This window comes from Leiobunum rupestre, chromosome 10 (assembly GCF_980474605.1).
Source record: "Leiobunum rupestre chromosome 10, qqLeiRupe1.1.hap1, whole genome shotgun sequence".
Classification (NCBI taxonomy): Eukaryota; Metazoa; Arthropoda; class Arachnida; order Opiliones; family Sclerosomatidae; genus Leiobunum; species Leiobunum rupestre.
In genome coordinates, this window is record NC_143393.1 from 43,765,853 (window position 1) to 43,783,864 (window position 18,012).

The 18,012-nt window shown below is 35.9% G+C and overlaps 1 protein-coding gene across 1 annotated transcript in view; it reads left to right on the forward strand.

The window, feature by feature from the left end:
- Nucleotides 1-18,012, forward strand: part of LOC149925992 (uncharacterized) — a 73,791-nt gene that overhangs the window by 49,373 nt on the left and 6,406 nt on the right. Inside the window, exon 2 of the mRNA XM_090160486.1 lies at nucleotides 5,940-6,129. Coding sequence (XP_090016612.1) covers nucleotides 5,940-6,129 — 190 coding nt within the window. The remainder of the gene's footprint in view (nucleotides 1-5,939; nucleotides 6,130-18,012) is intronic.

The window sequence follows — 18,012 nt, forward strand, 5'->3', positions numbered from 1 at the left end:
TAAATAAATAAATGAAATTAAGATTTTTATTAAATTTACCAGATATAGCCTATTTTATAAGGTACTAGGGATGCATTGATATATCGGCCTATACCGGTATTGGAAAAATATTTTCAGAAAAACATTTAAAAATAAGAAAATTCTCGATTAATTATAACTAATGGTAATATTTTATTTGACTGGCCGCGCCATGGACGCCAGACTTCAGAAGCTAGAGCATACCTTTTTTAGACCGGGGGTTCGAGTGTAAACAAATAAAAAAACGATATTCGATTTGTGATAGAAAATATGTATCAGGTAAAATGAAAAGAAACATATTCGGATATGCTCTTGCAAAACTATTTTTAATGAAATATTAGAATAAAATGTTATGACAGTGTACTGAACCGTCTTTTACAACCATTTTATCATATCTATGATAACAGTAGTGTATAACTTTGATAATATGTTCGAAGTTACCGCCGATATATCGTTCGATGTTACCGCCGATATATCGTTCGATGTCACCGCCGATATATCGTTCGATGTCACCGCCGATATATCGTTCGATGTCACCGCCGATATATCGTTCGATGTCACCGCCGATATATCGTTCGATGTCACCGCCGATATATCGTTCGATGTCACCGCCGATATATCGTTCGATGTCACCGCCGATATATCGTTCGATGTCACCGCCGATATATCGTTCGATGTCACCGCCGATATATCGTTCGATGTCACCGCCGATATATCGTTCGATGTCACCGCCGATATATCGTTCGATGTCACCGCCGATATATCGTTCGATGTCACCGCCGATATATCGTTCGATGTTACCGCCGATATATCGTTCGATGTTACCGCCGATATATCGTTCGATGTTACCGCCGATATATCGTTCGATGTCACCGCCGATATATCGTTCGATGTTACCGCCAATATATCGGACGTACCCATATCGGTGCAGCCCAATAAGGGACAAAATGAATAATTATCTTAATTATTTAATAAAATCAGGTTTACTTTTCATTGTCTTTGTAAATTTAGAATTTTAATAACGTCCATTTTGTAATTGTATATGAAGATTGGCTAATATTGCCATTGGCAGTCTGACGTGACATCCTTGACTGATGCTGATGCCCTGTGGGGAAGGGGTTTGCGCTTCGCAAATTTAACGAGCCATCTAAGCCTAAAGCTCATTGTGCCCGTTTCTTTATTCGACGTAAGGGGTAGGGGGGTCGGTTAGGCTCGACTTCCGGTCGCCTTTCGTATATATATCTCTCCTTTTGTTTAATGTGATAGCGGTGGTGTCGTTAATAACTGGGGTCCCGCCTTTTGTGTTTCTCCAGACGCGCGTTAATGGGCCGGCTTACGTGATTTTCCCTAATTGTCGGTCTTCCTATTTTGCCTCCCAGTTAATGGACTTCGGTTTTTATTTGGCAAGATTTACGCGGGCAATTTTTCCACTTTTATATCAAAATTTAATAATGAGGGTTTTAAATTTTGGGTCGTTGCTAAAAACGACTGTTTGACCTCGCTCAAACAAAGGTATTTTGGTCAACTCGAAAAGTTTATCCGCGCTAATATTAAAGCGCCGTTTAATTGAGCCTCGGACCACTTATATCTAATGGGACTCGTTACGTTACACTGAAAATATTAGTAAACTGACGATGGCGGATTAATTTTGGTGGCGCCATCATTTGTCAGTTAATATAAGCTTTTAAATATAGCTTCGTAAAATATTTAATATTTTGACTAAGTACTAATTTTAATAAGAAACTTCGATGCTCTTATTGGTAATATCTCCAAAAGTGTTTCATATTTTAATTAAATAATTTACGAAGCAACTTTAAAGATTATAAAACGTAACAGCAGATGTCGCTCCACTCGACTTAAAAAACCACAATCCCGCGTTTCTACTAGGAGAATATCTCACCATGGACCAAGAATCTAAGGGGACTCGCTGTTCTCGATATTTTGACACGGTAGGCGTGTCAATCGGAAGGCTTACTGATAGGGCTGTGCGATTAGTGGTTTTAGGCAATCGAGTCGGTTATCGAGTATCAAATTGTTTTCATCGAGTATTCGAGTCGAGTAATATTGAAGTCGAGTTGAGGAATCGAGTACTTGATTAAAGGGAATATAACCTGCAAAGCAATCTTTATGGAAGACCCCTTCAGTTTTCAAATTTCGCTGTACAGTGGCGCTAAATATTTTTAAAGCGAAAGGCAAGAGCGGTCAGAGCTGCAAGCGTTGGTGTTCCACACCAAATACCTGAGGTTATATTCCCTTTAAGGGGAAACTTTCTCTTATTTGAGTCAAGTAATTCAGAAAAAACCTCTAAATATTTTTACCGAGTCGGGTTATCGAGTACTTGATTACGAGCTGGTTTTATTCGAGTCATTAGGAAATTAAATTTAAAAGGAGTATAATGTAACGTTCAATGCTGAAATATATTCCTTTAATTTAAATGAACCACAGTTTCCACAACTTTGTAGTTACCGTTTATTGCCCCCCAAAAAGTTTTAAAAACCCCTCATTGAACTTTGAAGCAACGAGGATAGAAAAACAAATACTCGACAATTTTTTGGTAATCGATAACCGACGAGTATTTTCCAATAACTTATTCGAGGTCGAGTTCGAGTACTCGACCTCAAAAAATGCCGAGTAATCGATGATGTTCGAGTACTCGCACAGCCCTACTTACTGAGGTACATCAGCCGATTTGAGGCGCCTCAAGAATTCGGTTCAACTATCCCTACGATAATCTTAGTCGGGGCTTCGGCGAAAGTACGTGTGAGAAAGTTAGGTTAGAAATGAAATGGATTCCAGTTAATTTTAACCTCAGCCATATGTTAATTACTGGTTATTTTTACTTAACACAATGGTTAATTACCATTACTTAAACTTTTCAAAAACCAATTTGAAAAATTAAAGGTCTAAAACTTACAAGGAGATGACCCGAGGTGATAATCACCGATTTTGTTCAAAGTCGGGTATAATGTACACCTCCATGTAACTTGAAAAACCTGCGAGGGAAAAGTTGCGACGGGCTTTCGTTTTGCCATGGCAACCGAAAACGTTTTTGACACCTTGATTTGGAATCATTTCCATTGAAAATAATGGAATGAATGAAGGATTTTAAGGGTCCCCCAATTGACCAAATTGCATTTAAACTTGATTAAATTAAATTTTTAAAATCAATTTATATGTATTTTTAACGTTTTTGAAATTTTCAAAGATTTTCATTTTTTTTAAAAGGTTTCCCAGGGGGGGGGGACCCTTAAAATCCTTCAGATTCCCATGTTATTTTCAATGGAAAAAAATCCAAATCATGTTGTCAAAAACGTTTTCGGTTGCCATGGCAAAACGAAAGCCCGACGCAACTTTTACCTTGCAGGTTTTTCAAGTTACATGGAGGTGTACATTATACCCGACTTTGAACAAAATCGGTGATTATCACCTCGGGTCATCTCCTTGTAAGTTTTAGACCTTTAATTTTTCAAATTGGTTTTTGAAAAGTTTAAGTAATGGTAATTAACCATTGTGTTAAGTAAAAATAACCAGTAAGCCTCATCATTTAACCGACAACAACGGCGCCATTTTGACAACATTGAAAGTGAATGCTCCAGCTTCCCTGCGGGGTCCATTAAGTTTACCCGCGAAACTTAATTATTTTAATTGCTACTCAACTGTTTCGGTGCAAAATTCGGCATTAACTGTGCAAAATGGTTCAATATGGTTGCAACATGATAGGCTATTAAACTACTTGATTTGATGAAGTCGCGGTCCAACTTAATGGACCCTTCTCTGCGAAACTAGGCCGGAAATCGACTTCAGCGACGCCAAGTTTGTCCACATTCAACTAAAATTATCCGTGATTTTCCGTTAAAAAAAGATTTTATTCCATGATTAGTCTAATATATTGTTTGCAAATTTAAATTAAACGTCATTTTCGCCTAATTTTTCGAATCTAAAAGTAAAACTAAACCTCTAGACAAGTTAAAAACTAATTAACAATGTAACACTATTAATGTTTTGTAGTATCATATTTACTGTTAATAGACATTTTATATCGATAATAAGTTAAAAAACATAAAAAACCTTTAAAAAGAAATGGGTTTAAATTTTTTTTTCCGGAAAATTAACAACACTGGCCTAGCCTCTTCTGATCACGCGTTAAGTTTTAAAACTCATTTAAAATCCAGCACTAGATGGGGTACACGCCTTTCGGGTGTGAGGGACTACCCGAGGGAAATCATTATTTTCCTTTTAATGTATCGTTGCAATTATTGTCACCATCAGGGTTACCACACGTCAGGGAAATCAGGAAAATTAAAAATGGCCTAAAAAGTCAGGGAATTTTAAGAGTTTGTTAAAGGTCAGGGAATTCGATTTTCTCTTGACACTTTGCAGGTAATTTTACTCTATATCTATGACAAATTCTTTGATTATCATTAATTTTATTTCCTTGAAAGTTTGGCTAATTTTTTCAACATTGTAATAACGTTTTTACTGAAATACAAGTCCTCTTAAATTTATTAACTTCGGTTAAAATTAACACATAAAATAAAAATTTTGTCTTTAAAAAGTCGGAAAAAATATCTCAATATAGTCAGGGTATTTAAATCTCAAAATTGTGTGGCATAACTCATTACAGTTTCGTTTTATTCCAATACAATTATTACTAAATAATCTAAAGCCTATTAAAATTCCAAAAGCCTCACTTCTATTTGAAACAGCAGAGCGGGTCATCTGACATTTTTACGCACGTGTTTTGTATTTGGATAGAAATATTTCGCGATTCTCTCGGTAGGAGCGCTGACGGGCGATGCAAATTGTGGAACCGGGGATTTGGCTTAGGTTTCGAGTCCAGTAATTATTCGTCCAAGGTCTGATCACTCGTACAGGGTGACCAGACTTCCTATATTTCCTAAATATTCCTATATTTTTAATGCCTTCCTATAAATTTCTTTATTATCACCCATTTTCCTATAATTTCACGATTTGTCGAAAATGAGAATTTTTTAAGTACGTGTCATAAAAACTGCCACTTTCGAACCAAATCTTGAAATGTGCGGGCTTTGTAAATTCGCTGAGTGATCCAATAATGCAAGAAATCAGTGTACAAAAAATTCTCAATTTTCTAGGTGATTCGAGTCGAAATATACCGATATGCAATAATTACCTTGTTATTTTCCTATTTAGTTCAATATATTTTCCTAAAATTCGCTCATTTATATTCCTATATTTTCCTATAATTCGCCTCTAAAATTCCTATTTTTCCTATAAAATTTTCCAAGCCTTTCCCTGGTCACCCTGCTCGTAAAGTTTTAAAATCCAGAACTAAATAACGGGTATTTGGGACTACCCGAGGCAGGGCTGATACTGGGTTACTTTTTTAACTAAAAGTTACTTTTTTTTAAATCGGTTACTAAAAGTTACTATTTGTCTAATTTGGTTACTAAAAGTTACTTTTTTGAAATTTGTTAGGTTATCTCTACGAAAAAATATTTTACCATATTTAATTGTATCATATTTAATTTTAGTACTGCCCATAGAAATCAAAAATGCCGTCTTATAACAAAATCCTTTATTCGTAACGAAGGGAAAAGTGTTTAGCTACAAAACTAGCGGGAGAGTAAAGTTCCTAATTAGCAAATACTTTATGTAGTGCGATATTTTTAAGCAATAAACTGTGATTTTTAGTTAAATTCGTGTTTTCAAGTTATTTCTTAGTTACTTTTAGGTTACTTTTTGGTTACTATTTTTGAAGAGGTTAGTTACTATTTCCACTAAAATTAGTTATGAATTTGAGTATCAGCCCTGCGAGGGAAATCATTATTTTCCCTTTAATGTACCGTTGCAATTATTGTCACGGTTTTTATTGGACTCTTTTTTGTTGTTTGTCGCTGGTCGCCTTTTCTTTAATGGAATGTATTTTGGTCCGTTCGCAGGTGATAGCGTTCATTTGCGGCTTGATCGTGGTGCTGCTGATGATCCTGTGCCTGGCGTCCTCCAACTGGCTGACGGCGGACCACTTCCGGCAGGGCCTCTGGGAGCAGTGCATCGACGACAAAGCCCCGCAGCCGCTGCCCTTCAACCTGGAAGTCAAGAAGGGCGGCTGTTATCCCGTCCGCGCAGTAGGCGAGTACCCCTTTCTCGTACAGGATCCTTCGGAGGAGAGGTTGCCGCGCACTCGCTTTCAGCCCGGGGAAGTTCTCATTGTTCCGTTTAGCGCCATCTGCACTGCTACAGGGTTGCCACACGTCAGGGAATTTAAAAATGGGCCTAAAAGTTTAGGGAATTTTATGAATTTGTAAAAAGGCCGGGAAATTTCAGGGAATTTTATGAATTTGTAAAAAGGCCGGGAAATTTCAGGGAATTTTATGATTTTGTAAAAAGGCCGGGAAATTTCAGGGAATTTTATGAATTTGTAAAAAGGCCGGGAAATTTCAGGGAATTTTAAGAATTAGTAAAAGGGCAGGGAATTTTATGAATTTGTAAAAAGGCCGGGAAATTTCAGGGAATTTTAAGAATTAGTAAAAGGGCAGGGAATTTTAAGAATTAGTAAAATGGCAGGGAAAGGTCAGGGAATTTTAAGAATTAGTAAAAAGGCAGGGGAAGGTCAGGTTATTTTAAGAATTAGTAAAAAGGCAGGGAATTTTAAGAATTAGTAAAAAGTCAAGGAAAGGTCAGGGAATTTTAAGAATTAGTAAAACGGCAGGGAATTTTAAGAATTAGTAAAAAGGCGGGGAAATGTCAGGGAATTTTAAGAATTAGTAAAAAGGCAGGGAAAGGTCAGGGAATTTTAAGAATTAGTAAAAAGTCAGGGAAAGGTCAGGGAATTTTAAGAATTAGTAAAAAGTCGGGGAAAGGTCAGGTAATTTTAAGAATTAGTAAAAAGTCAGAGAATTAATAAATGGGCCTAAAAAATCAAGGAAAGTCAGGGAATTCAATTTTGTCGTGAAACTTTTTGAAGGTAATTTTACTCTAGATCTACGACAAATTCTATGATTATTATTTCCACATTGCCATAAACTTTTTACTGAAATATAAGTCCATTTTAAATTTAATACTTTTTATTTAAAAAAATATAAAATCCAAATTTTGGCCTTAAAAAAGTCGGGGAAAATGGGGAATTTGAATCTGAAAATTGGGTGGCAACCCTGTGCTACCACAAACTAAGTAGGATATCTTTCCCACGCTCTAATTGAAATTTCAAACTTTGAAGATCATTTTTTAATTATGATAATTTTAATTTATTATTCTAAAAATAATAACCATAAATTATAATTTAGGTTTCATTTTTCATGGCTATATGAAAATGTAGGCACTAGAGGGCGCTAATCAATCAGGGTTGGCAAGAACCAACCAGACCGGATTTAACCATTTAAAAAATCCATGGCTAAATACGATTTCTTAAAAAGAATAAATTAAAGCACCAAAGCTGTTAATATTATTATATAATTATAATTATAATATTATTATTAAATTAATAATATTAATATTTCAATAACGAAAGTAGGAAACACAAAAACTTTCTTAGTTACGTTTATGCGTTCTTGCAAAAGTGACATAATTACCCAAAAGTGTGTCAATCGGACCTATTTCCGAATGAATGTTTCGAGCGAAATACAAGTTGAGAGGGGAAAAGGGAATGTATGCCTTGGGGAGGGAAGGAAGTTAAAACCCACAAATAACGCCTCGTAGTGAAGAACGGAGGAACTAAGTAGCAGTGGTCAAAGTCAGTGTATTTTTTTATTTTTCGTCGTTCTGTGGAGATGCTATCGCCATCTACCTACGATATAATACCATAGACTCTAATAAATAGTCTTTTATGTGGTCGATCTCGAGTCGAGCATTCATTAAACCTTTAGCATACGAAAGTACAGGGATTGTCACACTTTTGGTAATTATGTCACTTTTGGTTCTTGGTATAACAAATTATATAAAATAAATTATTTAATGGAATCAATTATATCTAATAATATACAAATATTTAAACATAACAGCATTATTATTATATTTAAATCGTATTAGTTCCACTAGATGGTATGATGATTTGGCTATTTCCTCCACCAGGAGTGGATGAACGTTGTCGAGTTCCGTTATAGGCCAGTCCGCTAACCTCTCCGTATAAAGATCCCGCTTTCACACCATACTGCTTAAAGGCCGACTACATAAATCTTCGGTTTACTCTGTCTTTCACTGGAAGTCGGCTGATTGCATGGCACACGTGAATTGCAGTCAGCCGACTTCCAGTGAAAGACAGAGTAAACCGAATATTTATGTAGTCGGCCTTTAAGCCCAACTTTATATCAAGTGTGATGTTGTACGACAGATCCGGTGAAATAAATTATTTCCAACGACTCAACATACTCTGTATGCAGTGTGACCACACCTCCTATATTTTGTAATTTTCCGTATATTTTCCATGTGTTCCTATAACATCCTATATTTACGCTATTTTCCTTTATTTGTGGAATTTTTCGGGCTTCAACGGTTGCAATTATATCTTTTGATATAAAAATCTACAAAGTTAAAAATAATTTTAGAAATATAAGAATTTTTCGCACCCTCAACCAACTAAACCAGATTCCACCATAAAACCATGGAATTTCACTTTATATGTTCTTAAAAACAATTTATCCTTTCCTTGTAATTTTAATGGAATTTATCCTATATTTTCCTGTAATTTTATTGGAATTTATCCTATATTTCCCTGTAATTTTATTGGAATTTATCCTATATTTCCCTGTGGTTTTATTGGAATTTATCCTTTATTTCCCTGTGGTTTTATTGGAATTTATCCTTTATTTCCCTGTGGTTTTATTGGAATTTATCATTTATTTCCCTGTGGTTTTATTGGAATTTATCCTATATTTCCCTGTGGTTTTATTGGAATTTATCCTATATTTCCCTGTGGTTTTATTGGAATTTATCCTATATTTCCCTGTAGTTTTATTGGAATTTATCCTATATTTCCCTGTGGTTTTATTGGAATTTATCCTATATTTCCCTGTAGTTTTATTGGAATTTATCCTATATTTTCCGTTATTTCGCAATATAATCCTTCCTATAAAATTCTTTAAAATTCCTATTTTTCCTATGAGATTTTGAAAGTTTTCTGTGCTCATCCTGCGTAAACAGCATCTATTTAGCATCATAATATTTTATACTAGGAGTTTCTTTTGTCCGCGGCAATTAGGAGCCGCAAGAAAACCTCCCTTCTCTTCCGAGCAATTAGAAAAGATCCAAATACGAGGCTAGCCGCGAAACGGGTGCCACGTTAAATATATATCAGGCGACCAAGACAAATTTTCGTCTCGCCTAATGACTGTCGAGTCCGTTGCCAGACCGGAGCGAAAAGTGGAAAGGAGTTGCGGCTACTTCGCCGATAGATGGCGCCATAATTTTTCTCTAATTCCCCGCTACTTTTCCTCCTAATTATAATTTAAATAATTCAAGCTCCGCCCGAGGCTAAGGCATCCCAACTTTCGGTCATTTCTGAAAAGCAGTTTGTTAATGAAATTGCCCCTTTTGAAAGCCCCAGTTAGAGGTTTTAGCGAAGTTGACTTTAGCCTGTCACCCGACAGAAGGACGTTACTAGTTTAAAGCGCCGACCGTACCTACCGAGCTCAATTTATTCGCGTTGCCAGGTAAACTTAGTTTCGTCCTCGTCCCTTTGACCCAAACGGTCTAGAGCGTTAGTTGAAAATGTTTCCGCTAGGAGGTCGTTTGTTAATTGGGGATGTTATGACGTAATAAAAGGCGTTTGCCGCTATGTAATACAATTTTCAACTAGCTATTTGTTATACAGCTTGCTAACGGGCTTCGTTCGCCATTTCATTTAGGCCTAATTTTAATCTCATTGCTTCTCTTCCCTTTCCAACGTTTAGTGGACAAGTTGTTCAATTTGAACTCTTGAAATCCCAGCTTGCGGCATTGGGTGAAAACTCGGAACCACTTCTTCCGCGTTGAGTTTGCAAGTTCTCTCTCCACTGGTTTAAGGGGTTTCCCTCCTAGCTCTTCGGTTTCCCTCCTAGCTCTTCGGTTTTCCTCCTAGCTCTTCGGTTTTCCTCCTAGCTCTTCGGTTTTCCTCCTAGCTCTTCGGTTTTCCTCCTAGCTCTTCGGTTTTCCTCCTAGCTCTTCGGTTTTCCTCCTAGCTCTTCGGTTTTCCTCCTAGCTCTTCGGTTTCCCCTTCCATAAAAACTTGTAGAGGTTAACGGTAATAGTGAGTGTAGGGAGCTGTTGGCTGAATTAACGGCTTTAAAAGTCGCTCGATGACTTAGTGCCTTGGGTATTAGCCTAGCTGATTATTATTATTTTTAGTTTTTCTCTTCCCCCGGTTAGAGGGGTTTCCCCCTCGAGTTCTGCTGTTTCTCCTTTCCATATTTATTAGTGATTGTAGGGAGCTGTTGGCTCACGTGGCTTGAAGGGCTTGCCACCACCCTCCTACGCATTTTAACCCGGCCACCTGAATTAACGGCTTTAAAAGTCGCTAGATGACTTAGGCCTAAGGTGGTGCCTTGGGTATTAGCCTAGCTGATTATTATTATTATTATTTTATTATTATTATTTCTAAATTTACCCGGTAAATTCAAATATTTACGATGATTTTCATATTGTTTAAATTTTCCAGCGTGAATTTCGAAATATATTTTTAAATTGAAGATGAAAAGAAAATATCGCGACGAATCTCAATATATTTCGAAAATTTCAATTCCCTTCCATTAATTTAAATTAGACGAATTAATTTCATTAAAGAACGCCTCCCAAAAATAATTAATGATGCTTATTGCGTAAAATTATCAATCGTTAGCGGGTATAATTAGATCATATTTTGTCATCTTTTGTTGTAGCCTCATAAAGGGAATATTTATAATCATTACCAGTGACGGGGTGTGAAGATGAAAAAAAAAGGCAATTTGCTTGATGAGAGCGCCACGAGGCGGTGTTTTCCGAGAAAAGAGCCATTTTTTTCGAGTGTTACTAACGACTTTCGCTTTTTACATATTTTTTTTTTGATATTTCTTTGGTTTTTGGCCCAAGAGACTACGGACAGAGAGACACCATTTTCTAATGGAAAGGTGTTTCGGCAAATTGCCCCTAATTCGGCCTTTTTTGGGGGGTTGGTCGGCCCCTCCCTATTTCGCCAAATATACGAAGCTAGTGTGATCCACTTTTTTGTCAATTTCCTTTTTGTTGATGACTTTAATTTATCCTTTTAACTATCGAGGGGCAGTTCACTCCAATGATTATTAGGACACCCTCCTATGATTAAATCATAGGGCGTTGCGATTAATGGTTTTAGGCAATCAAGTCGATTATCGACTATCAAATTTTTTTCATCGAGTATTCGAGTCGAGTAATATTGAAGTCGAGTAATATTGAAGTCGAGTAATATTGAAGTCGAGTAATATTGAAGTCGAGTAATATTGAAGTCGAGTAATATTGAAGTCGAGTAATATTGAAGTCGAGTAATATTGAAGTCGAGTAATATTGAAGTCGAGTAATATTGAAGTCGAGTAATATTGAAGTCGAGTAATATTGAAGTCGAGTAATATTGAAGTCGAGTAATATTGAAGTCGAGTAATATTGAAGTCGAGTAATATTGAAGTCGAGTAATATTGAAGTCGAGTAATATTGAAGTCGAGTAATCGAGTACTTGATTAAGGGGTAATTTTCTCTTATTCGAGTCAAGTAATTCAGAAAAAACCTCTAAATATTTTTACCGAGTAGGGTTATCGAGTAGTTGATTACGAGCTGGTTTTATTCGAGTAATTATGAAATTAAATTTAAAAGGAGTGTTAAGTAACTTTCAATGCTGAAAAATATTCCTTTAATTTAAATGAACCACAGTTTTCACAACTTTGTAGGTACCGTTTATCGCCCCCCAAAAAGTTGTAAAAAACCCCTGTTTGAACTTTGAAAGAGCGAGGATAGAAAAAAAATACTCTGAAGTGTTTAGAGAGCAGCTTATTCGAGTAATCGGGTACCCGACTATGCAATTTTTTAGTACTCGGTAATCCAATTACTTATTCGAGGTCGAGTTCGAGTTCGAGTACTTGACCTCAAAAAAGGCCGAGTACCTAATGATGTTCGAGTACTCGCACAGCCCTATTAAATCATGATTAGATTAGATTCAAATTAAATCTGTACAAAGATTTAAAAATGATTAAATAATGATTAAATTTAGTTTTATTTCGAAATGGCTTTTTGAGTGAAACTACTGTATTACCCGAAGTATAGTTCGATGCTGTCGCTGTTGTCGGACTTACGAGGAGACTACCCGAGGTGGTTATCACCGATTTTGTTGAAACTCGGGGGCTAGGAAGAACTTATGGTAGTATGAAAATTCGCAAAGGGAAAAGTTGCAATGGGCTTTAGTTTTCCCATGGCAACCCAAAATGTTTTTGACCTCTCCATTTGAATAAGCATGGGATTTTCTCGGATACCCAAATTTTGTTAAAATTTAAACAAAATTGATCAATTTTACCCCAAATCATCGATCAATTTCACCCAAAATAGGTCAAATTCATCTTTTTGGGTTTGTTTTGAAAATTTAATTTTTTCAAATTTTTTAAGTAATAAGTACCCTGTGAAACCGAGAAAATCCCATGCTTTTTTAAATGGAGATTTTTTTGTTTTGAGAGATCAAAAACATTTTCGGTTGCCATGGGAAAACTAAAGCCCATTGCAACTTTTCCCTTTGGCAATTTTCATTCTACCATAAGGTCTACCTAACCCCCGAGCTTCAACAAAATCGGTGATAACCACCTCGGGTAGTCTCCTTGTTAGTGTACTCTTTTTACCGTAAAACGTTTTATTCGCCTGTTCCGGAGTATTAGGGCTACTCTTTTTACTCCTTCTGAAAAGGTGTTGAGGAGTAAATCTAATTTTGTCGTCTGCTAGCCAGAATTTATCCGCTGAAAAGGCCACAGGCAGCCATTTTGGAAGAACGTTTTTACTCCGACTCAAACTATTCTCCACCACAGAATAAAATGACGTCATAGCCTTACCCTTCTTACCCTACCCCGAAATGAAAAGCGAAAAGAAACCACCTAAAATTATAATAATAATAACAATAATAATAATCTGCTAGGCTAATACCCAAGGCACCACCCTATGCCTAAGTCATCAAGCGACTTTTAAAGCCATTTATTAAGGGGCCGGGTTACAACGCGTAGGAGGGTGGTGGCAAGCCCTTCATGCCACGTCACTATTATACTATACCGTTGGGAAAAAATTATAAATTTTACATCAATCCATAACTCGAAGAAGTAATATCAACGTGTGCAATTAAAAGCCCCAAAAGTGTTGCATTTGATACATTTGAGATAATCGGGATAAGAAATGTAAATCGAGCGACTACACCTCCTATATTTTATAATTGTTCCTATATTTGTTGAAATTTTCGGGCTTCAACTGTTGCAATTAGATCTTCTGATATCAAAATCTACAAAGTAAGAAATAATTTTGAGAAATATAAGAAATGTTCGCTCGCTCAACCAATTATTAAACCAAGTTCCACCAGGAAACCATGAATTTATCCTATATTTTTCTGTAAATTTAATGGCATTTATCCTATATTTTCTTGTAATTTTAATGGCATTTATCCTATATTTCCCTGTAATTTTAATGGAACTTCCCCTATATTTTCGTGTAATTTTAATTGAATTTCTCCTATATTTCCGTGTAATTTTAATGGAATTTCTCCTATATTTACTGTAATTTTAATGGAACTTATCCTATATTTTCCTGTTTAAAAATTGTTCGTTTGGTTTATCCGAGAGTGTTATACGTTTATTAAAAAATTACAATATACGGTAAAAACCCAAACACATGTGAAACTAATATAACGTCTGGGCCCACTTGTTAAGCTTAGGGGGTAGCCTTAAAGCGAGTATGATTTAGCTATACACGGGTGCTTTTTTTGCTTATTTCCAAATATCACGTTTAGCGACTTATCGTTTAAAGTATTAATGAAGCGGGGGTAGAAACCGGGATTATTACTAGCCCCCCGCTGAAAATGGAACTTTTTCTGCAAAATAAGCGCGCGCTTCTTATCAAATTAAAACAAGTTGAACAGGTCGTAATATAAAAGTTGCGCAAAAGTACAAAGGGCACTTTTTTCTCATCTATCTTTTTACCTCCGAAAATCACCAAGATGGCGCCAATATCACTATCACGATAAAAAAATTAACCCCGCAACGTTTAAATATCAATTTAAAATCTAAGATGAGTAACTTTTCTCGATCAATTTTTTCCTCATAATTTTTAATATAATGCCACTATCACTATGCCGATCAATTTTTTCTATCATTAAAAATCCGTGGAATCACACTCAATCAATTTATTTCTATCATTAAAAATCCGTGGAATCACAATCAATCAATTTATTTCTATCATTAAAAATCCGTGGAATCACAATCAATCAATTTATTTCTATCATTAAAAATCCGTGGAATCACAATCAATCAATTTTTTCTATCATTAAAAATCCGTGGAATCACAATCAATCAATTTTTTTACGGTTTTCTGAAACATATGAAACTCATTTTTTATAGAATTTTTTGGTTAAAAATCGTATCGAAATTGATAGAATTCTAAGGGAAATTTCTGAAATCGCTCAAAAAAGTATCAAATTCAAAAAAGATATGATAGTGCCCATCTTTGCCGATACGTGACGTCATCCACCTCTATGGGGGGGGGTGATCAGAAATAGTCGATAAATAAATACGAAGTTTCAGATTAAGATTTTAACCGGATCGACTACTATTTTTAAGATTACCAAGTGCTACTAAAACTACCAGGGGGGGGTGATACCATAATCTTGCTTAAAAAACGATAAACGAAAAAAGTGAGTGGCGCGCTCCCTAGCGGGTAATCCTTCGCCTAGGTAATATATTTTGGGTTCCTTTGGCACCGTTACGAAGTAATGTAAAGGGCTGTGTGATAGCGCACGCACGCTCGGAGGGGGAGATGTGACCGCGCTCGCGTTTACCTGGCTGGAAAATCGTTGCTCATCTTGTATGATAATCTGCCACGGGGATTCCAAACCAAATGGAACCCTGTTCACCCCTTCTCACCCCCCCTCTCTACTAACTCTTATTTCTTTTGAAAAAAAATTTCGCTCTTCCCGTTTCTTGTTGGAAGTATTGAAATCGAGAATTTTTTCAATCGTTCCATCGTTCTCCGTTTGAGATGGACTGAATGAATGAGCGAGTTGCGGATAAAGTTATTTTTCAATTCGGGATAGTAGAATTTCGTAGCTTTGGTACGTATTCAGGGTTGCTACGGTACCTAGAATTCCTGGAATAGTCGGGGAATTTTTAAAATTAGTATTAACGTCAGGTATAGTTTAATTTTGGTTGCAAATAGGAACTAAAATTAGGGTAAGAAATTGGCAAAGTTTTAACTTAAAATAAGTCAGGGAAAATTTCTGGAAATGGCGAGGGAAAACCTGGAAAAGTCGGGGAATTTGAATGTGACAAAACTGTGACATCCCTGCCTTTTTTGTGGGTGGTGTTCTGTGACGCCAAGTAGCAATTATTTTAAATCCTTGCTAACTTAACTGTAACAAAAATATTATATTATGTTATATTATATTATATTATATTATGTATAATTAACACCTTAAATTTATTGGTTTATCAATTTATTTAATATAAATATTACATTTTTGTCAAAAAAAAACACAAACTTTAATATAGAACTAAAAAAATAATTATATCATTACAAAATTCTAGTTAAACAATATCAAAATACAGGGCGAACATTAAGGTTTGGGTTTGTGTGAAAGCTAAATAAGGACTTTGCAAACAAATCGAGGTAACATACAAGTTCTCTCTCCACTGGTTTAAGGGGTTTTCCCCCGAGACCTTCGGTTTCCCCTTCCCTAAAAAACTTGTTGAGGTTAACGGTAATAGTAAGTCTAGGGAGCTGTTGGCTCGCGTGGCAGGAAGGGCTCGCCACCACCCTCCTACGCATTGTAACCGGGCCACCTGAATTAATGGCTACAAAAGTCGCTAGATGACTTAGGCCTAAGGTACCTTGGGTATTAGCCTAGCTGATTATTATTATTATTTATTATATCTCGGCCAACTTATTTCATCTCGTTTGTTTCTTTCCACCGTGATCCAATTATCGATTCAAATGAGGCGGTAAAAATGCGCTTTAGCCAATGAAAAGGGCCGAGTTTTAACCCCTGCCTTGAAATCTTATTTGGCCATACTAGGCCCGGCTGAGTGGAGGGAGATGTTTGAAGATAAATTAATGGGGCAGTTCGATTTCTCTTCAGTTCTTACAATTTTCTTTCATTCGCCAAAATAGTGAAAAAGTAAAAAATGGGATTTGGTTCGGGATATTTTCAGACTTTTTTTCTTACCTTTTTCCCTTTAGAACGTGATAAATATTAATAGTTTTAAAACTGGAAAACGAGAAAAAATGCTGATAAAGAAGTCATTTTTTTTCTAACGTTTCTTGGATGTCAATTCTTTATTCCTTACACTTTAAATTTTTTCCGTCTTTGCTGTCTGATTGCGAACGTTCAGCAAGTCGAGATCCGTTACTTTTAGACCTACTTGGCCTTTGGAATTAGGTTATACTCCATTTAAGAACTCTTTGTCACCACTATCCAGATTTTGATTTATTTTTAAGAAATCTAAAAAATGCATTTATTAGATTTAAACGAGTATCATTGATTTTTTTTTTATTTGTATTAATGGCAAATGGTATCAGTGTTGGGCAATTTCGTCAAAGAGCCGCTTAGCTCACTCACCGTTCGCATTCGCTAGCTTAATATCCGTTCACGCTCATATATTTTTGAGTGGAAAAATTGCCGCTCCTCTCTTTTCGCTCTTTTTTGAGCGGGAAAATTGCCGCTCCTCTCTTTTCGCTCTTTTTTGAGCGGGAAAATTGCCGCTCCTCTCTTTTCGCTCTTTTTTGAGCGGGAAAATTGCCGCTCCTCTCTTTTCGCTCTTTTTTGAGCGGGAAAATTGCCGCTCCTCTCTTTTCGCTCTTTTTTGAGCGGGAAAATTGCCGCTCCTCTCTTTTCGCTCTTTTTTGAGCGGGAAAATTGCCGCTCCTCTCTTTTCGCTCTTTTTTGAGCGGGAAAATTGCCGCTCCTCTCTTTTCGCTCTTTTTTGAGCGGGAAAATTGCCGCTCCTCTCTTTTCGCTCTTTTTTGAGCGGGAAAATCGGCGCTCCTCTCATTTTCATTTCGCACTCTTTTAAAACATTTGGCCGCTCAATTTCGTTCATAACAACAAAAGCGCTCACAATGAGAGGAGCGGTGCCCATCACGGGACGGTATAATGTTTAATAAGAGCTTGTGGCCAAGGCTTAATTTTTTAGTTTTAGATTTGTCTATAGGTGTCAGTTGCGGCTGGGCAATATTTGCTTCATTTTCAAGGTAATTGGAAAGTATTTCATTGAAAAGACGATTGGAAAATATAGCAGTTACAAGGTTCTGATCTTTGGGTTGAAGAGCTTTAAAAGGCGCTATATTCGTGAAAGACTTCTTTAATTCTAAAATGAAATTTATGTTGGTCACAAGCTCGTGCCTATTTTTGACGAATGTTTCTTTATCTAAAAGCCCAGTCTTGCTTGAAAAAACAGACAGATAATCGATTGTGTCATCAGTTATAGTCATAATTTTGGTTTCCTTTATAGTTTGCAACGTATCCTAAAAATTAAAATATAACGATGAAATTTAAACTTTAGATAATTAATATCATTTTGTTTATAAAATTTATTACAATGATGTTTTTTGGTCTCCCCACATAAGTAACTTTATGCAATTCTGAAGAATTAGCAAGAATGGTAGTTAAATTTTTAACTAAAAATTCCTTGTTGAAAGCAATACCTAAAAAAGATAAACAATTGCTTGAAAAAAATATTCTACTAAATATTTCAATAATATTTCCATACCTTTATCATATTTTTGTCGCTGAGCCTTAGTAACCTTTTTAACATTTGAAGCTTTAAAATAGTTATGATCGTCTAAATTCATTTTATTTAAGTT